Raw genomic sequence first — 21,148 nt, forward strand, 5'->3', positions numbered from 1 at the left:
CACGGCCGCGCCGGGCGCCTGACGGGGCGGGGAGCGGAGCCCGCGCCGCCCGCCGTCCCTGCCCAGCCGCGCGCTGCCGCGGCGCCGGCACGGGTGGGTTTAGCGCCGAGGGGCCGCCCCCGGCCCCTGCCCGGCGGCGGGGCGGGCGGGGCGGGGCGGCCGCGGCCGGGGGGCCGCAGGGCCCGGGGAGGGGGGTCCGTTCTGAGGCGCTCGGTGCAGGCAGCGCCCCGGCCGCCCGCGCCTCCGCCGGGGGGCGGCCCCGCGCCGCCGCCGGGCCTCGCCGCCATCTTGGCCGCTGCCCCGGGAGCGGGACGGGCCGAGCCGGGCCGGGGGAGGTACGTGGGGAGCGGGGGCCCGGGCCAGGAGGGGGGGGCGGCGGGGCCCGTGCTCACGTGCTCAGGGCGGTGGGACCCCCGCCCGCCGGGAGCCGCCCGCGCCCGGCCCCGGCCGCGCTGGGTGTCCGGAGTCGGGCAAGGGCGGCATCCCCGCCAGCGGCGGTACCGGGAGGACGCCCCGCAAATCCCAGACTTCCCGTTTTACCCGCGTCCATTTCCGTTGTTCGGAATATGTACAAAATCGCTGCCGTGTTTGAACAAAACCCCCCGTTGTGAGCTCTGGCGGGGCTCCGGCGGAGGGTGAGCGGGGCCGAGGGCGGCCGGGCTCTGTCCGGGGCTCCCCTCGGGTCACAGCCCCGCGCAGGGCGACCTGCCCCGCTCACGCTTCCAGGATGAGGAGCGGCGATGAGGGGGGACTGTGCACCGGGAGGTCGTTTATTGTGGTTGCCGGGAGCCGGCGCAGGGCCTGCGGGAGGGGCGGTGCAGGAGCCGCCGTGCGAGGCAGAGCCCGCGGCAGAGCCGGGCCGGGAGGGGCAGGGGCTGCGGGAGCGGCGGCCCGGCTCACCTGGGCCGTTCTGCAGCAGCATCGCTGCAGACCTGGTGGTTCAAGTCGTGCTGTACTTGCTTAACTAGCAAGGCGCCATATGAGTGTAGATCTGCGTAATTTGCGGGCAATCAACCCATTATCATCCACCCCTGTGCACTGTACATCGCTTCTGCACTGTTCGGTACCCAGCGGTAGCTCAGTGGAGGTTGTCGCTTCTCTTCTTTTGTTTCAGTTCTAACCTGCTTTGAAGTAGCAATGCTGTTGCCATTTTTTCAGTATGATGAATGATTCGTACCCGTTAGATGTTGATCGGACCGGAGGAATGGCTTCATCGTTCTGTAGCTGTTCTGCACCATTCTGTAACTATTCTATAAGCAACCAGGCAAAAAATCATACTTGAATAATGAAAATCCGTGTTCCATAGCAGGCAGACTGCACTATGGGAAAGGAAAAAGCTATTTTGCAAGAAGAGCTCAAACAAATTAAATTACTTATGCAAGAGAGAAAATGATAGAAAAATGATAGAAGAAATGTTTTACAAAAGAACTGACTATGCCAACCATGGGAATGATTCTGCTGGCAGTTTCCAGCAGGTTTGAATTGTATATAGCTGCTCATTAAAAAAAAAATAAAGGGGGGGGGAATAAATATCTGAATGGTATTTCATTGTGAATGTCTAGGGTTTAATCTGTGGTGTGTTGGGTGCTAACTCAAAGCCACAAGCAAACCTAGTTTTGACAAAAAAAGCATGGAACAATCAGGTTCTTTCCTATCTGTGTGTAATTACCTAAAAATTCCTTGCAAATGGCAAATTAAACATTAAGACTTCTCCATGCCCTCTTGTGCTTAATTTTGCTGTTCTTATCCAGAAATTAAATTTTTAGCACCAGCTAAGTCCCAGTTACTTTCTCAGATAAAGCTCTCCTTATAAGCTGTTCTCATGAAGAATCTTTAATAGAAACGTTGTCGTGAGGATTCATGAAAGAGAAATTGAAGTCCTTGAGGTAGAGAAGTCTGAACAGCAGGTGACAAGTGGCAGCTGTACTTCATGGCTGTAATAATGGGAAGAAACCAAATTAAACCTTGTTTAAAATGTGAAGTTCCTTCCTCTTATTTCCCTTTAACTTTCCCCCAGCAGCTTCCCATATAGCTTAAAAAAATTAACATATGGAAAATAAATCTTGTTTATGCTTATTCAAGACAATGGATGAGAGGCAGCTTTTTAACAGGAGTTTCTTAGAAGATTCTTTCAGACAGTATTCGGGACACTCAATTCATATGGAATGAAAGAATTAAAGAGTGCCCCTTTGCTCTCTTCTCTTGGAAGAGAAGGGAGGTACAAATGGTTATGTGCCTTCTTTGTGCCATATGCATTTGGGCTGGTTTTGGTGGAGTGCACACACAGGAGTAAGAGCTGTGTGCAACAGCAGAGTTCCAGTGGTACTTGTTGGCTCTGATCTAGTATTTCAGTAGTGCAGGGCTCTTTGGTGCTGGGCTTGTCCTTTCTGGAACCTCAAGTGCCTCTTCAGATAGAGCCTGTGAAAGGGACTAGTATAAAGCTCATTGCGCTGCCACTCCAGCCCATCAGACTTACTGGGGCAGTGAGTTGGGAGAGCATGATGGAAAACATCTTCACAAAGAACTACTGAGTTGAGGGCTTTTTATCCTATGATAGAATCCTACTGTCTTGGCCATTCAGAGTTCTTCGTGGGTTGTTTGCTGGAATATGAGCATAATTATCAGTCTGTTCCTGAAAATACCGTTGACAGTAAATATGCAGCAAGATACTCACTTTGCTGGTGTCCATTTGGTCCTCCCTGTCTATCCAGTTCTGCTTTCAGAGAGTGAATTTCTTAAGTAGTTCCTTAGTAGTCCTAAAGCTACTGATTCAAATGTAAGTTGTATTGAAAATGTTCCATCTTTAGGTAAAAATATAGTTTTAGCGATGAATTTTTAATTGTTTTGGTGTGGGGGTTTTTTCTAAGAAACTTTTGCTTTTCCAGCTTTTACAGTGAAGCTTTCTATTCTCGCAGGTCCCAAAGGGAACTGCAGTTATTCAGGATCTAATATTGTTCGATTATTCAGGATCTAACATTGTTTTGTTGACAAGAGATGGAACTATCTTGCCAGCAGTTAGAAGATTTATACTGGAACTAAATTGAACAGAGGCGCCAGTCAAATGTATTATTGGGAAGCTCATCAGTCAGTAGATGAAATGCTGAACAAATTCTCATGCAGGCTGTAATAGTTACTGGTAGAGGCACAGAGGAAGTTGCAAATTTTGTTATGGATACCAAACACTGATTTAAGACAACTCCAGAGTATTCTCAAAGGACTACTTCCTTTTGAAAACAATTCCAGAAAGTTACTAACAGTGTTTTAAATGAGAGTAAAGATAAATATATACTAAGCATCTGGAAAGCAAAGTGTTTACTCTTTAATAGGGATGATCTTGCTAATAAAATATGCATCTGAGTAGTTGTACAGACACGAGCACTGTGGTGTTGAGTAGATACGGAGTTTTGCTTAACTAACAGAGAGGGACACCAGGCAATTCTTAAGAAAGGTTGCAAAAATGTTTTTACTTTACTCTGCAGTTACCTAAGCCATGGGCATCTTATATGTAAAAGGATTCGTGACACTTGATCAGCAGCAGTAAGATAGACAAACAATGATAAGAGCCTAACAAAAGCTGTGAAATTACAGAACATTCACATTTTAGTAAACCTGAGAATTCCAGATTTATCAAATTGAATCACAGCTGCTAATGTTGCATCAGGTTGGTCCAGCCAGTTGTACAGTTATCTTCAGAGCTGCCACATTGGCTGGCTTGAAAATGTCATACAAGTATTTAATAGGACTTCTCTTCATCAGGTTTGCTGGTTTGAGAGCCACTGAATGGGGCTGGGGAGGTCAGGAACAAAGGTTTTCTAGTTTTGTCACATTTGCGGCACATTTTGAATTTATAAGAAAAAGCTAAAATACTGACCAGCTGGTTGTGACAAAAATAATGGCTTTAAAATAGAACTAGAACTGCCTATTTTAGCTTAGTTATTTCTCCAGATTACTGTAAGCATTTGATTACTTTCCATTCACTTGTTACTAGAAGTTCATTTCCACAGATACATAACAGAGACTCAGACAGTCCACCCCCACTAATCCTTCCACCCTTCAAAGCAGCTATGCACAATTCAGGGAACATGGAAGCTGTGGAATACTTTCCCAGTGATGGTCACGTTTTGAGCTGTTTTCAGTAATTGGTACTAGCTCTAAAGGGCATTGCAGAGGTCAGTGATAAATTCCTCACTTCTGGTTTCAGAGCTTTTACTGTAACTCAGCTCAGTGTTATGGAAAAGCAGCTGGTAACAGTATTTCTGCATTAATTACATTTTAGAGTACTTAATTGTAGCTAAGGACAAGCATGTGTAATCAGTCTTTTTCCCATGCTCACAGCCTCTCCCTCTTGCCAATGAGCTGCACTTTTGTTTTGTGAGCCTGCTATGACTTCAGTCCAGATGTTTCTGTGCCAAGAATTTGAAAATCAGTAACATTGCAAATCCAGATTTAGTCAAAAGAAAAGATGGAGATGTAGAAACAGCATATTAAAGGCTCCTTAATTAAAATAGTTTTTTTCTTCTGTGAGGACTTCAAGTTCTGGTAGGATGGAAATGACTGAAAAGAATCATGTGGAGTTTCTTGTGTCAGAGCAAGGATGGGAAGTCTGTGAGAAGAAGCTGCAAAACCTCTCTGGGCTGCTTGTTGCTGCAGAGCCTGTAAGATGCCTGTAAGTCAGGCAGTATTATGGGAGGCTGTCAGCCTACTGAAAATGAGCTTGATGGGCTTGCTTTGGCCTGAAGATGCAAATAATGATCCATGTACGCCTTCAGTCTGCTCTTAGGTAGGCCTAAAAGCAGAGAGATTGAAGGCATGTCCTTTTGAAATAGTCCTAGAAGCACGCCTTCCATACCTTACACAGAGATGCTCACACCTCAAAGTGCTGTATGTCTGCACCGCTACATGTAGAAGAATCTCATGATTTATAAATTTTGGTGGCGTACTTTTGCTACTGTTTTTTTTAAACTTAGGAACTTCATTTTAATACCTTTACCCTAGAAGTGCTGCAGCTGTTAGCATCCTCTGCTGTTTAGCCACAAGTAGTGACCTATTGGTGTGAGGAATTTTGCTGTTACTAGATTGATTTCTTATGTTCAGCATTTTTCAGTCTTTTTTTTCCCCAAGTTTAATGTTCATGAGACAAGAAGGTAGGATACTGAGAAATTAATTCAGGGATCTCTACATGTCTGAAATGAAATCTGCCACTCAAAAATAGAGTAGAAGGGAAATATTAGTATTTGGAGCGCTGTAAGTAATTTTTGTTAATAGTTTACATAAGATATTTTTGTAGTGTCACCAGTTCTAAGATATCCAACGTGATATCCATCTTTAATCAGCTGGTGCCAATTGCTTGACAGTGTGGGATAAATCAAATTACTTAGTCTTGTGTATAATAAAGTGATGTCCCCACTGCTTTAAGAGCTTCTTTATTGTAGTCAGCACTGGGAAGTGTGCTGATGGAGCTGCCCCTTGGCTGATGGACAGGGCTTGTGCCTCTAGGGCTGCCTGCTCTGTTCTTAGGCTGCAAGGAGAGAGCTTCAGTTTAGCAGCAAATTAGTGCACTTCTAAAACTTGTGAAGGAGGAAAGGAGTATGTGAGGGGCTTTGAAGGGAACTCTTACACTAGAAGGAGAATAATTATGTATCATGGGAAATCCTGTAATCCTTATCTTCCTGCTAGAAGATAAGGTAGGCAGCTAGGTGAGATTTTACTGTTCTGTTTCCACAGATAGTACAACCCTGGTGCCTGCCAAGCATGGTCCCCTGGATCAGTTTGCTACTGTAGTTCACCACAAGGCCACACACTCATATGAACACAGCTGGTACCTGGGCAGCTTGTGGCCCATGAGGAAATAGGGGCAGTGGCCCAACACTAATGCCCTTTTTGGCTATCCACACTCTCTTGATTGCATATCAAGCTGTGGTCTAATATCCTAAATGGAACCCAGGGCAAAGAAGGGGCCCTGCCAACACAGCCATTTGGTGCTCCAGGAGCTCACTGCGACTGTGTTGGTCTGCTGCTCAGCTGTGCTTTTTAAAAGTATATTGTGACAAATGCAACCACTTCTGATCTGTGGATGAATAGAATCTTATTATCTGTTAACAGCAGGACATCTGCTGGGGCTTAAAAACACTGTCACACATGCTGATATACTTGGTCAGAACCTGCCTGGGGTCCAGTGTGGTCCCTCCAGAGCCGGCCATAGATCAGGTCCTCTGGAAATTGAGTCCTCCCAGTGCTGCTTGTACTGGAACTCTCCGATGTAGCTTTGTGTGCATTTCCTAGGAATTGGGTCTTACGCTTGTTAACAGATATGCTATTGTATCAATATTAAAATGTACAGAGATCTGTTCTAAGCTTTATAGCTGATCACCTTCATACGTTTGGGCCGCCTTGGGGTGGAACAATACTGACATTCAGTGGTTGATTATACTTGCCACCGTTGTGTGACTGTCCAGGAGATTTTGGAGGGGTTTAATGTGCAATGCTGGCTAAATTCAGAACATGTTTAGTCGAACTGGATTAAAGCAATTGTGTCAAGGCTCCTTTATAAAAACGCTGTGCTCACAGTATTAAAATTGTCTGGTTTTTTTTACAAACTAAATTGGAGATTAATTTGGTCCAGGAGAGAGACAATAGAAACATGCAATAACACTTTTTAGCTTTGTTTCCTTTCCCACTCTTAAGCAAATTGACAATCACACTTTCTAAAAGAACTTCTCCTTTTATACTGTATTGGCTAAGTTGGATTTTTCTGTCCACACTTCTGTGTCTGCCATGAGAGACAGTGTGCTCTTAGCAGGAGGTATCTAAGACCTGGCAAGGCCCCAGTGAAGATGAGCACATTGCTGTCATGCATGTGAAGGAGCAGCTGGAGTTTTGAATTTGAAAAGCTGGATCTTGGCTCCCTTCCCACGTCTGCTGACTTAGGTGGAGGGAAAAAGCATATTGATGACCTTCTTGAGCTGTCCTTCTTCACCATCTTTGGTGAGCTTTGGAAGACATACTTTAGTTTCATCAAAATCTTCAGGGCCAGACCATTTTTCATTGTTACAAGTGTGTTGGGAGGTCAGTCGAGTACTCCAGGCGGTTCAGATTCAGACACAGCAACAAGAGCTCACACTGGATGAAGAGAAATGCTTATACAATGTTTGGACTCCTTAAAATCTCTGTGGGACTGGGCCATTTACATTAGATGCTTCCATGCCATCTTCAAATTAGTGTGCCAGAGTCAACATCAGCAAAGGAGCAAATTTTATCTGCATTTTAGGCATGATCCCAGCCAAACATTGTAAGATTAGTAAAAACTACAATGGTTTTTGGTGGATGTGTTTTGCTTCTCTTAGACATGCTGAGTTGATGGTGGCCTTCCTCTTTCAGGGTGTGGATGCCCAGTAACTGTTTGGTCTCTTTCCAGTCATGTTTGAATTCCTCCAAAGACTAAATTTCAATTCAGGATATCTCCCTTGCTATCGTCTGCCCATTTCCACCACCTGCCCTGTGCCAGCCCCGTGGAGCTCTCTGGCAATGTAATAACTTGCATTAAGAAGCTGATCTGACCAGAAATTTCTTTTGATGGACAATTTATGGCTGGACTTTCCTGCACTTTCCTCATGTAGGTAATTGCAGAGCCACAGACCTGCTCAGATCAGTACCTGAAAGGCAAAAGGGAGGAACAGCCAGTGCCAGGGGCAGCTTCTTCAACTACAGAATGAATTTGTGCACGATATAAGTACCAGATTAACTTCACCTTAGGTGCCACTGCCTGGGTTACAGTTTGGTTTGTTTTCCAAGCCCGCGTTTAAACTTGGAACTTTTTTTGTCAGAGGATCATTATGTTGCAGGTCAGCCAGAGCATTGTGTCTGTCTCATGTAAAGGCTAAAGAGATTAACTGAAGTCTGCTAGCATTTGTCTCCTGTAGATGTGGAGATGATAGACTGTTCTCTTCATTTGTACCAACAACTTTAGTTCACTTACTGTCTCACTGAAAGTTGAGAAATAAGCTGGGAATTAGTTTTTTTAAAAAGGCAGATAAGCTTCTTGCCCCATGAATAAAATGAAGGATCAGTGGCTGAGGCATGTTATTTGTAAATGTTTAAAGACTTAAGAAAAAATAGTTACATTCCTTATCTGCAGTTCATACTCCTCTTTTTCATAAGTGAGTTTTTAAGCGAAAAATGTTTTATGTAAACGTATTTCATGTGTGCCAAGCACGTTTGAAGCAATTTTATTCATTAAATCAGATTTAAACTCCTAGTTCTGTGTACTTTTAATGAATTCTGACCCTTTATCCAAGTGCAGCTTGGCATAGACCATAAGCCTAATCAGCCAGCAAATAAAAACCACTTTTGTAGTTCAGTAGCTGAAAGCTGACAAGCTAAAGAACTGTATCTTTGAGACAGTGCAGTTCTGAGTTATGTGTGTGACTGAGAAAGTCCTCTGCCATAGGAAACTCTGTGTACAAGTTACCCTTACATGTCATGTTTAAGTGAGTGCCAATTCGTGAGAGTCAGCTTTTCTTTAAGAAATAAATTGCAAATACCAAACAGGGATGAAAGTGGAAATCAAGGGTGCTTGCTTCTTGCTTACATTGTGATATAAGTTACCGACTTAATCCACTGGGAAATATTTTTTGGTGGAACATTCCTCTAAATAAAGAAAATGCAATTTAAAGAAAAGCAGCAAAGCAGATCTTTTTCCTAAATTCACAGTGCATGTTAATAAAGAATAACCATTGTAAGACGGGGAATCTGGAAGAAGGAGTAATGTCAATCCGCATATCCTTTTGTTTATTCTAACTTTTTTTGAATGTGTTTTCAACAGAAAATGATCCACAGCCTGTTTCTTATAAACTGTTCTGGTGATATATTCTTGGAGAAGCACTGGAAGAGCGTTGTGAGCCAGTCTGTGTGCGATTATTTCTTTGAAGCTCAGGAGAAAGCAATCGATGTTGAGAATGTGCCTCCTGTCATCTCAACTCCACATCACTACCTCATCAGCATCTATCGGGATAAAATCTTCTTTGTGTCTGTCATACAGACAGAAGTGCCACCACTCTTTGTAATTGAATTTCTGCACCGAGTAGCAGATACTTTCCAGGTCTGTCACCATTAAATAGTTTTAAAATCCAGTATCTGAAGGGAGCCTACAGGGAAGCCAGAGAGGGACTCTTCATCAGGAACTGTAGGGATTGGACAAGGAGTAATGGGTACAAACTGAAAGAGGGGAAATTTAGGTTAGATATTAGGAAAAAATTCTTTACTGTGAGGGTGGTAGGATACTGGAACAGATTGTCCAGGGAGGTTATGGTTTAAGGGTGGGTTGGATAAGGCCTTGAACAACCTGATCTAGTGGGAGGTGTCCCTGCCAATGGCAGGAGGGGTTGAGACTACATAATCTTTAAGGTCCCTTCCAACCCTTAACTTTCTATGATTCTAAAATAATTCCAGGGGATTTTTTGTATAAACTTCTTTGAAAGAAAGATAATAAACCCTCCTTCAGTGACTTTCCCCTCTGCAATTTCTGAGTCAAGCACAAGTTTACAAGCACAAGATTACAAAGGCAAGAAAGGTATAGTTTGTGTACTCACTTGATTTTATAGTTACCAGTGCACAGTCACTAAAACTCAAATCCCACTTTGTAAAAGCTGTGGTTTTTTCTGTAAGGTTTTGGACTGTTCATGTTTATATAGATGGGAAGAAGGAGCATGCAGTCAGGCAGCACACAGTTTGTAGGGAGGAAAGAGCTGCAAAGCATGAGTCACTTCTCAACCAATTTCTGTAAATAAAGGACCTCTGTGAAGATTGAGCATTGCCAAAAGATAGTCCCTTCATTTTATGGGAGTCCTCTAACTGAAGATGTGTTAATGTTCACAAGTGGAAGGACCCTTGGGAAATATATAGTAGTAAATCAGATTGCATTAATTTTGCTGTTCGTGCTATTTCCAGTTAGATGATAAATGTAACCTTAACATATGATGCCGTCAGACTATAGAAGTAGCTAGTCAATTTAGCTACTAAGATGCCTTCGTATGTTGGAGGGTTTCTGTGAGAAAAAAACCAAACAAACTTCCTTTTGCAAAGCATTTTAACAAGAATAAAAATCCTCTCTTTTGTAATCTCTGTATTTGTTTAGGATTACTTCGGCGAATGTTCTGAGACTGCAATTAAGGACAATGTAGTAATTGTGTATGAGCTTCTAGAAGAAATGCTAGACAATGGCTTTCCACTGGCAACAGAATCTAACATACTGAAGGAGCTGATTAAGCCTCCCACAATTTTGCGCTCTGTTGTCAACTCCATCACAGGTAGGAAAATGAATAATTTTCAGCGATGACTGGCTGTGTAAAAAAAAAGCCCCATCATTCCTCATAGCTAAAAAATAATGTATTGGTGTGAATCTGTAAGGTGAGGCCACTGTCCTGCCACTTTTCATAAGTAGGAGTTGAATAAAAACAACTCCCTCCATATTTGCAGTTCATGCCTGGCTTCCTTGCTATCCCTGGTGGCACTGTCTGGTCCAGCCACAGCTGCTGAAGTCCCTCAGGAATAGAAGTTCCCAGCATAGTCAGGACATATTGGAGACAGGTGCTCTGGGATTGGTACAGAGCTACCCCCAAGCCTTGAATAACTGAGGGGCATTGGAGAAGGTTAAGCATTTTATAAGAAATCATTACAGAAAGGTATATAATGGTTGCCTAATAAATCTTTGATGGCTGGGAACAGATAGCATGAAGGGAAACAAGTAGCCTGTCCTCAGCCTCTGCCCCACCCACACCACCAATCAGCATATGGATTCGTATGGATTCGATTTCGGAGCTGATTTCAGGGTGTTATAAATGGGTCATTCTTGTAGTGATGGAGCCAAATGTCTGTCAGCTGAGCTGGTGGAATCTGCTTGTCTGGCAAGCGGGTGCAAGGGAGGTGAGCCATGAGGTGTCACATGGGGTCAGAGACATGGGAGGTGTTCGCCTGTACATTGTGTTAGAGAAGAGGAGTAGTTGGGCTGCAGGGCCACACAGGTAGTACTCAGAGGAGCTGGTCTTTTAGGTAGTAGATATGGCTTAGTCTTTGAGTATAAATCTCATCAGTTTTAATTTGTGTTATTTGGGGTCTGGTTAGGGTTTTTTAAAATGTGGATTTGGATGGTGGTATTTACACTTATGAAAAATATGACATTAATGGACTAGATGGACCACTGTAAGGGGAATTAAGACTCCTGAAGCCAAGGGTTGCAGCGTCAAATCCTCTTGTTTTATCTAGAGCCTTATTAGAATTCCCTAGGAGCCTAAAGCGCCTGCCCAAGGCAGCCTGCATCTTGTCACTGTCAACAGCTCAGTGGAAACAGCAGCCTGAGAGCTCTCCTACCTACCTGGCCTGGCAGCCCAGCCCTGTGTAGCACTTCTGCACCCTGCAAGGCTGCTGAGGGACAAACATGGCAACTGCTCCCCTGCAGAGATGTGTGGGAGTGAGGACATGGTTGCAACTCCTCCCCCTTGTGTTATAGTACATACAGGGGTGGACTTTAGGAAGGGTTTTTTTTTAAGTTTTTCTACTAGCTCTAAAGAATGAAAACTTTTTGTTTTATGCCTGTTAGGACAGGGCCTGCCCAGTGTAGAAATGACACCCCTGGCCACCAGCTTCTCAGTGGAGCTGTCTCACGTGGCAGGACACGCTACCACGTGCGTTGTGCTAAAGGGCACAAGCAAGCACGAGCTGTGGCCCTGTCCCAAGACCTACTTCTAGCAGAGGGAGTTGCTTCCGCTGTGCTGGGATTCCAGGATCAGTCACCTAAGCCCCAGAAGTGATAAGATTATGGGTTTTTTACTTTTTAAAGCATCATCAGTTTATAACTAGGTAGCTCAGGAAGCCTTTTCTCATGCTGGGTGGTATTGAGAACCAGGAGCTGAGGGTGAGAGCAAAGCAGGCAGGGGCAGTGGCATCACTGGTAAGGAGCCCAGAAGTTGAGCCAACAGGTCAAGGACAGGATCAGATCATAACAGGTCATCTGCAGCTCAGTGATTGCCATCAATATCCATCAGAATGGGACAGGTCGAGTCAGAAAGTCAAGTCTATGGGGCAGGGTCTGGATAGATTTGGCACCTGGTCAGGTACAGACATGGCTGTCATGTTGCTGCAAGGGAGCTCAGGTGGGTACCAAGGGTGAGAACCTCAGCCTAACAGCTCTAAGCAAAGATTGTGGGAGCCCTCCCTAAGGCTTCTTACTTGTCTTTCTTCCTAATGACTCTTACCTATAAATCAGCCCTGAAGTCAGCCAGCTAAAACTCTTAGGAGAAGAGGGAAGAGGGCTTAAGGCCCTCATAAGCAGCTGTCTTGAATTATAGTGATTAAATCCTTCACAGGATCTAGCCCCAGTTCTACTCCCACTCAGACCTCCTGCTGACTTGTATTTTCCTCTGCAAAATATGGTCTGAAAGCTGTTAAACCTGGACACGTGGTTGAAGTGCCTTCACATCACCTCACAAATAACATTTTAGTGTTCCACGTTCTAGTCTGCAGTTCTTGGGGGCAAACCTCGCTTTGGTTCTTAATTTTGGCAGTTGGAACATTCCTCTTGTAATTAGTGACTGATTCTGAGTTCCTTTTCGTTTTTAAGGCAGTAGTAATGTGGGAGACACACTTCCCACTGGCCAGTTGTCCAACATTCCCTGGCGCAGAGCGGGGGTAAAATACACAAACAACGAAGCCTATTTTGATGTCATTGAAGAAATCGATGCAATTATAGACAAATCAGGTAAGATGCCTTGCAAACTAATTTTTGTTCGTTGAATGTGTTTACATCTAGCTGCTGATGTTTACAGAGAATACAGTCCAACCTTTCTATTTTTCTGCTTGTTTTATATCCATGAATCTGTATTTTAGATAAAAATACACAATTTAAAATTATGTGCCCAAATGTATTTCTTCAGTTCATCTTAAAACATCAATATCCTCCGGACTGCTTCAAGAACACTTACAAGAAATATTCTGTACTTGGATGTTTTCTGGTTTTATATTGATTATCTCGTAACAGATATAAATGGAAAATAAGTAGTTGAAGTTTTAAATGTGATGAGAAAATTATCTCCCATTGTTCCTGCCAACAATGTACTGCAGTCCTTGTAGGCCCTCAAATGAGCAAGACAAAAGCTTTCATTAGCTTTCTTCTGCTAGCAAGATAAACTTGGTGCAAAATAGCTGGACAGTGTTGTTTGCTTTATATATAAACTAGAGCCAGATATTATGAAGCATAATAATACTCCTTTTCTGTAAATGAAACATATCATCTTCAAATACAAAGGTCTTTCTTCTGAGATTTAACTTTAAGGAGGAACCGGATAACTTGTGTGCCAAGAAGTAGAAAAAACTGATGCAAAGAGAAAACTGTAACGCTGTGGGCAGGAACCTGCTGTTTTGTTCAGTATTGGGGCCATCAGTTAGCAGTGTTGAAGACTGCAGGACACCAGTTTGTGGTGGTATGGGGCAGGGAGCAAATCTCTGATTTCTTCATTCAGTGCTGCTGTTGTAGCAGTAGTCAATGTTGTTTTAGTTCCATACACCACTTAATGCTTTGGCCACCACTGAATGGATAGTCACAAATAGTTACTGTGCAGCTCTTACTCTCACCATCTTGAAGCTAAAACATGTCCCTCAAAGTCAAAACACACTGATGACTGTGTTACTCTCCCAGCTCATTAGGATTCCCAAGAGTAGCATGAGTGCTTAGTCTGAGAAGGTACAATCAAGACCATGGTGTGTTTCCGTGTGTATTCCAAGCCAAATCAGTGTCCACAGAGCGTTTAAATTTCCTACTGAGGATCTGCTGCAGTAGTCATAGCTACTGTTTTCTGCTCTGATCCCCTGGGGACTAGCAATGCAGGAGTCTTTCTTCCTAACCTTAACAGGGACTAAGAAGTAGATAAGGTGGTTCCCCTGAATAGGGATGGTATCTTGTTTCGTAGGGATATGGTTAACTGCTTTAACCTGAAACAGGATCCCTTCTTTTCAAACCAAATATAAAGCCACTGTTTCTCCTTCCCCTTGACTAGATGAGCAGTAGTTTCTATCTGTCTTCTAAAATTACCTTTGCTTGTGGGGCTAATTAATTAGTCCAGAGTCCTGCTTATGCCTTTCTGTTCTTACACAGTATTTAAGGAAATGAGCATTTCCTGGGTAAGATGCTTGGTATTCTTGCTTTGGGTTTTGGGGTTTTTTTTTGCTATAGATCTATTTAATATCAAGACAAATACGTAATCTTGCTGTTAAACAAGCCTTATTGTGAAAGCCAAGGTTAGATGGAGCTTTATAGCACAAACTTACTGCTTTTTGACATTGGTTGTTTTGATGTGCTTCAACTTCCCTGCACCACAACACCACCTGCTAGTTTTCTGGAGACCAGGGACAGGGATGAAAGAAAAGAAGATTCAGAGCTCATGTGTTCTGAAATTCTTATTTGCTTTTTGCTGGCAACCAGTTGAAGCACATCCAGTACAAGTCCTGTGTAACAACTGGCACAAGTATAATTAGCTGATTTGGGCCAAGCTGTTTGCTCTGGCTCATGTGTTTTAGCAAGCTGCCCAGGACACAGGTAACTGGAATGACCTTTCCTAGCTGGGCTTGGCAGGTTCTTGAGTGTTGTGCAAATGTCATCTGTGCCCTCCAGCTGCACTTCACCATGTCTGTTAGGCCCTTCATAATGATGTTAAGTCATGTGTTTGTTTTTTCTCCTGCAGGTTCCACAGTCTTTGCAGAAATCCAAGGTGTTATTGATTCGTGTATTAAGCTCTCAGGAATGCCAGATCTTTCTCTGTCTTTCATGGTAAATTCAGCCTATATTTGGGAATGTTAATTGCTCGGGATTTATTTTTCATAATAATCAGAGTTCAACAATTTTAAGAGCACAATTGCTACTTCATGTGTTATACATGTGAAAAATAACAAGTTTTGCATTATATTGTAGAAGCTGCATTGCTCAGTAGTCGGAATGGCTTTTGTCTGTACATAAAATACACTCACAGGAGCTGCTGTACCAGGTCAGATCAGAAATCCATCTAGCTCAGTAACGTGTCTCCGATAATGGGTAGGAAAGGTACTTAGAGTCTAAGAAATAGGAATTGTCTAGAGTTCAGTAGCTAGTTCAAACTGCTCATACTTGATGAGATTTCACTTACCATTTTGCCACTACTTCCAGAACCCACGGCTGCTGGATGATGTCAGCTTCCATCCATGTATCCGCTTCAAACGCTGGGAGTCTGAGAGAGTCCTTTCATTTATTCCTCCCGATGGGAATTTCAGATTGATCTCCTACCGTGTCAGTTCACAGAAGTACGTTTCCATTTAGACACAGTGGTTCTCCAGATACACCATCTACTGCCTTCCATCTGAGTAACTGCAGATTTCTCCTTGTTAAGGGGGGGATTTGCATTGTTCTAAAATACATGTGCTCAGGTTTTGTCTCATCTGTTGCTCTGTCCCCACTAAAAGAAGGAAACCATTTTTCAGTGAATAGAGGATACTCAGCAATCCTTTTTCAGTGGAATAAATCACACATGACAGTAATACAGGGCTATTCATTCCTAGTAGTCATTGTTGGTGCTAGATGCTTTGTGGGTAAGTCTCTGTGTACATAGAGGACTCTGACCTTCATGGAGAGAATAAAGCAAAAAAGTCTAAACTGCAGGTATTTGCAAACTAAAGCCTGATTTGACTGGTGGCTCTTCTGAGATTTGGTTCAGTGAGATTACTTTAAAAAAGTAAACAGATGAAGGAAGAGAGAATAGGACAAGTTGTTTGGAAGAAAATAAACTTTTTTTCCTGCGACTCTCTGCTAATAAAATCACTTCAGCAATGATGCTGAAGAGCAAGGTATCAGTTTTCACTTTTGAAACAAGCTGGTTCTAACTTGAATTCTTGCCAGAAAAACAAGAACTATTTATGAGAAAGAACTTTTTCTTCTCAAGCAGAGAATTAGCCAGGATGCATTCACCTACTGTTTTGTCTTTTCAGCTTGGTGGCAATTCCTGTATATGTGAAACACATGATCAGTTTTAAGGAAAATAGTTCTTCGGGAAGATTTGATGTTACTATTGGACCAAAACAGAATATGGGGAAAACAGTAGAAGGAGTTGTCATGACAGTTCACATGCCAAAGGCTGTACTTAATATGAGCCTCACTGCTACACAAGGCAGCTATACTTTTGACCCAGTTACTAAGGTAAGTCTTAAGTTTTTATTTATTTAAAAATCAAAGATGATGGCATTGGAACAAGTCACCCATGTTGCAGAGCACTGGAGCAGTGTTCCTAGCAAAAAACTTTCTGTTCAGCATATGTTTATGAATTAAAAATTCATCTTTAAAATTTAATTTTTCAAACTTAGATACACAACAGTTGTGATTTCTGACTTTGTCAATATCCTTTTCCTTCCCTTCCTCTCTTTTCCCCGACTCTTTCACCCCCCAATACTTTTCCTTAGTGGATGCAGCAGTATTTTGTTGGTAGTTTCAGCCATGATATATTTTGCAATCTATGGTCTTGAAAACATATTTATCTGGAGAAAATGCAGTAGCCTTGAAAATAGGTATCCAGAAAAACAGGGAGCAGGAGATGAGAAAAAAATCTCTTCCAAAAGATATGCCTGAAGACACACAGTAAGGAAGACAAAATGTCTGAAAAAACATATCTTGGGCTCCTTCTTTCCTGCCTCTGAGTTGGAATTTGAAACCTAAATTTCCTAAAGCTCCTGAAGCCTTTTAGTACCCAGGAGCCATTTTGCTGAAGTGCAGTCTGAGCCAAACCATTCTGCTGCCTCTCAGACCCTGCTCTGAGCTTTCTGCCGCCCTCAGCAATTGATTAGAATTTTAAGTGAAACCTCTCCAAGTAACATTCTGCTTCAAAAACAATAGACCTTGACCTTTTTAAAAGAAAGACACCTAAAAACCTCACTTGAAGTCTGCTTTCCTCTCTGCAGAAATAAATTATACTGTGTTTTTATCAAGAGTGGGGATAACTAGGTGGATTGTTACTGCAAAAGTGTGTAGAAGTGAGGAGAACTGAGGTTTTTCTGCATTTATCAGTTTTCAGTTTATGGTAAGAGCAAACAAACCACCTCTTGTAGGTGAGTAAAGGACCTATTTGGTTGCACATTTCTCTGAAATGTAAGAATCAATGGGGAACAAGTGATCCTTAGGAAAGTTACTCAGCTTAGACATCTCATTTGGCCAAGCACCTTGCTCCCACTCTCTTCATTCTCTTGTTTGAGTTCCTGTGACTTTTTGCTGGTTACTGTCTTTGCTTCGTGGATCCAGCTGATCCAGACTGACATCAGGATCAATCATCATTGCTCAGGGAACACGATGCACTCAGTGCACAGACCCACTAAGGAACAGGGCAAAAAAAAACCTGGGAAAAAAAAGACCCCATACCTTTGGGAGCCCCAACCACACCATCTCACAGCCAGCAGAATAATTCTCAGGGCTCCCAGGTTACTTTTTGTACCCAGCCTGCAAATGAAAAGCTGGATATGAATTTAACCTCAGAGGTTGTTTCCTAGAAAGCTACTGTTCTTTGCTTCCTGACAAGGTGTTAACGTGGGACGTGGGCAAAATTACCCCTCAGAAGCTACCAAACCTGAAAGGCATAGTGAACCTGCAGTCTGGAGCACCCAAGCCAGAGGAGAACCCAAGTTTAAACATCCAGTTTAAGATACAACAGCTTGCAATTTCAGGTGAGTGGGTGGGTGTTACGTGAAATTGGTGCTGACAGAACAGGTAGTAGTAGGAAATGAAGTGGAAACTGTCAGTCTTTTATTTGGAGATGTTGATCTGAAGTCTGCTTGGTCCAAAATTATAAAGTCTGATTTACCCAAACTTGACAGTTACCCTTGCTGGATGACTCCCTTGCTGGGAATTGTGAATTCCCAGCTGTTTTGCTCAAGGAAGGCTTGAGAAGTGTACAGAAGAATGGCTTTTTCTTTGTTGATTGGTGCATTAAACATGTCAATGTGTCCTTTTACTGAAGATCAATGGATGATGCTTCAGCATGCTGCCCTTGGCTCATTTTAGTCTTGCACCACACTAAAGCCATTTCTAATGGTCATAAAACTCCATTAATTTTGAAGAATGCCCTTCTTATTCTTTCCTTCTGGAGCTGGTTAGTTTTTCATCTTTAAAACAATCGGCAAGTAAAATCAGAATGAAGCGTATAAGGTAAATGCAAAACTAAATGTAAAGCAGACAAGGCCTCAGTCTGCAAACACTTACATCATGTGAGTTGTCCACGAGTAAAATGGTTCTGCAAGCAAGCTTTGCAGGAGCAAGACTCTCACAGTGTGGAGACACATTTGGAGAGGAGGAGGATGACTGAAGGATAGGTACCAGGCCATGGTCCTTTTGCTTCCTAGACTACTTTGAGTAAATAACAGTTAGTTCTCGTGTAAGAAGAGAATCCTACAGTTTCCTCTTAAACTAGTTTTAGTCTAGAAAAATACAGCTGATCCAGTGGCTGGACACCAGACCTGTGAGAAAGCAGGAACAGCCTGAAGCGGTAGGTAGTTAATAGCTACTGGCCTTCCTCAGTTAACAGCAGGGGGATTGCTGTTCTTTTAATTACAAATTGGAGTGAACAGAATTCTGAAACTTGTCCTTTGCTTCATGTTCATGACTGGAAATGAGTGCAGTGTACAAGGAGGAGGATAGACTCAGTTCAGTCGTTCATCTCCTGGAAGGAGGATGTTGGCTCATGGAGGAGAAGAGAAGAAAGTTGTTGCCCTGCCAAAACAGCTGTGATTAGGTGACAAGAACGGTCTCATCTGCTATTTCAAACCAGATGAACTTGTGAAAGAAAGGAAAATTAGCTTCCTAACCCATCCTAGCGTGCTTCAAGAAAGCTGGACTTTTAAACAGACTGACATTATTCCAAGCATTCTGCTTTTAACTTTGTACTTTCTTTGGCTTTTTTCCAGGACTGAAAGTGAATCGCCTAGACATGTATGGAGAAAAATACAAGCCTTTTAAAGGTGTCAAATATATTACAAAAGCAGGAAAATTCCAAGTCAGGACATGAGAAGATGATCTAAGAGGAAATTCCCCTTAAAAAAACTTGACTGCTTAGTGACTTATGTTGCTATTAATTAGGTGCCAATTAATTAATAGACACTGATTAGTTTGGGATCAAAGCATTTGTGCACAGCAGCTCTTAAAATGAAAGCATAGCTTAGGTTTTCTTAATATGGCTTTAAAATAAGGTACTTTTTTTCTAATACACTTCCACTCTTTTTTTACTGATTTGTTGTGCTGGTGAATAGTTTGATATAGGCAACCCACAAAATGTCACAAACCCTACACTGCCAGTCAGATACCAAAGCCCAGAGGTCAAGCACATTATGAAGGCCAGACAGGCCACTGGAAAAGTCTGGTGGCATGTTTTGCTGCTGCAGCCACCTGCAAACAAAGCTCAGTTACTCTCACAGCCAGCTGCAAGCTGGCATTCCACAAAGGAGCCTGTAATCATTTCAGAAATAGAGAGCAGCAGTGAGAGGGGCAGGGGACCCCAGGGGCCTGGGACATAGCAAATGTCACTCCTGAGAAAGCTTCTGATGAGGTAAAAAATAATTTCTGTGTTGTTTACAAGAAATTGCCTTTCTTAAGAAGCATTTGCCTTAATCAGCTTTCATTTCTGCCATCTGCAGATGAGCTGATAAAAATAACATCCTGCATTAAATCTGGGAGGTGATTGTTGCTTCGGTAATCCACTTTCTTTCCATTCAATCTCATCATCTCCATGATTTTTTTTAAGAATACAGTTGCAGAGAGTAAGATCTATTTTTTATGTGAAGCCTTTGCTTTGACTTAGATGTTCCACTTGTTTGAAGTGGATGCCACCAGATCTGTGTGGTGTGTACCTTGGAGCGTAGCTTTTTAGACAGCACAATAGAAGTGTCAAGTGTATTTAATGGTTGTGTGCTTTAATGTTATGAAATAAAGGGAACTCTACTGCAAATATGTCTCATCTTGTGAAATATTCATGCTGAGGTAAATGGTTCACAATGCTCTTAGGCAGGAGGCATCTGATACACAATTAAAAATGACTATTTGCTGCATCTTTACTGAACTTGATCACTGTGCAGCTACTTAGAGTTTATAAAAGGCTGTTTAGAAGCATAGCAGGTAAGGTCCCTTTTGTATTTTTTATTTCTAAATGGAGGACAGCTATTTGTTTATGACACTTCAAAGACTCAACAGTGAGGATGCAAAGCTGACTGAACTTCTCATTACACCCCAACAAAAGCTTGTTATCACTTTAAACCAAAACAAGCTCCACAGTACCCATCAGGTTCCAACCCATGCATTTGGTCAGTACACAGGGGGCTGAATTCAGAATTAAAGAAGGATGGGATACTGGAGAGCCTTTGTTTCCCTGACCTGTTTGGCTCAGAAATTGATGAATAGGTGCTAACTTTGCTTCAGATGAAGAGCAGGAACTAAAGTAATTCAGTAGTCAAAATTTCAAACACTGGGACAAAAAATGATCAGCCTGGGAAACGGAGGGGAAACCCATCTGAACACTGGCAGCAAGTCAGTAAGAAATTAGCATCATATCATTAGAGTAAACTTGGCCATAAACAACCATTCTGAATTTCTGAAATTACAGTAGATAAAACAGCACTATGAAGAACCAGCACTTACAATAAGAAAGCCTTGCATTTTTGTAGACACAACACTGGTTATTAAAAGCTACCAACCTTCTAGTCTGCCTTTTTTCAGCTGGAGAAACATTCATGAATTCATTACTCATCCTACAGTTCTGCTCTGTGTTTCAGCAAATTATATCCTTCAGTTACTGTAACTATACAAGAAATCTTGTCTTGAGAGGTAACTGGTAATGTCTCAAGCTGAACTTTGAGTACCTGGAGCTGCTCCTCTGCATTAGCAGCCTGGAAACACTTGCACCATCTCCTTTGGGAACTGACTCCCTTGCTGGTACAGAACATAAGGTGGTATCAGGACTGGTGAGCCTGGACACGAGCTCTGCCCTCCAGCACGTTACAGAACAAGCCTTGCCAGCCACTGTAACTCGGGCACCAGGGAAGCACACACAAGAGCTGCTGTCTGTGGGAAGGCTCTGATCCATACTTCCCAGCTCACCTCCAGAAC

At 42.7% G+C, this 21,148-nt stretch overlaps 1 protein-coding gene across 4 annotated transcripts; it reads left to right on the forward strand.

Annotated features, from left to right (window-relative positions):
- Positions 1-19,994, forward strand: AP3M1 (adaptor related protein complex 3 mu 1 subunit). 4 transcript variants are annotated; one of them, XM_017806899.1, is made up of 9 exons: positions 1-93; positions 8,822-9,097; positions 10,133-10,304; positions 12,614-12,751; positions 14,730-14,815; positions 15,188-15,321; positions 16,003-16,210; positions 17,577-17,721; positions 18,958-19,994. In XM_017806899.1, exons 2-9 carry the CDS (start codon positions 8,825-8,827, stop codon positions 19,056-19,058), a joined length of 1,257 nt encoding a protein of 418 aa, XP_017662388.1. In that variant the 5' UTR covers positions 1-93; positions 8,822-8,824; the 3' UTR covers positions 19,059-19,994. The 4 variants fall into 4 exon arrangements, with proteins under 4 accessions (XP_017662388.1, XP_017662385.1, XP_017662387.1 ...); XM_017806896.1 differs by lacking the exon at positions 1-93 and adding an exon at positions 117-335; XM_017806898.1 differs by lacking the exon at positions 1-93 and adding an exon at positions 7,305-7,616.
- The last annotated feature ends 1,154 nt before the right edge of the window (positions 19,995-21,148 follow it).

The sequence above is a fragment of the Lepidothrix coronata genome, unplaced genomic scaffold, assembly GCF_001604755.1.
Source record: "Lepidothrix coronata isolate B3197 unplaced genomic scaffold, Lepidothrix_coronata-1.0 Scaffold17, whole genome shotgun sequence".
Classification (NCBI taxonomy): Eukaryota; Metazoa; Chordata; class Aves; order Passeriformes; family Pipridae; genus Lepidothrix; species Lepidothrix coronata.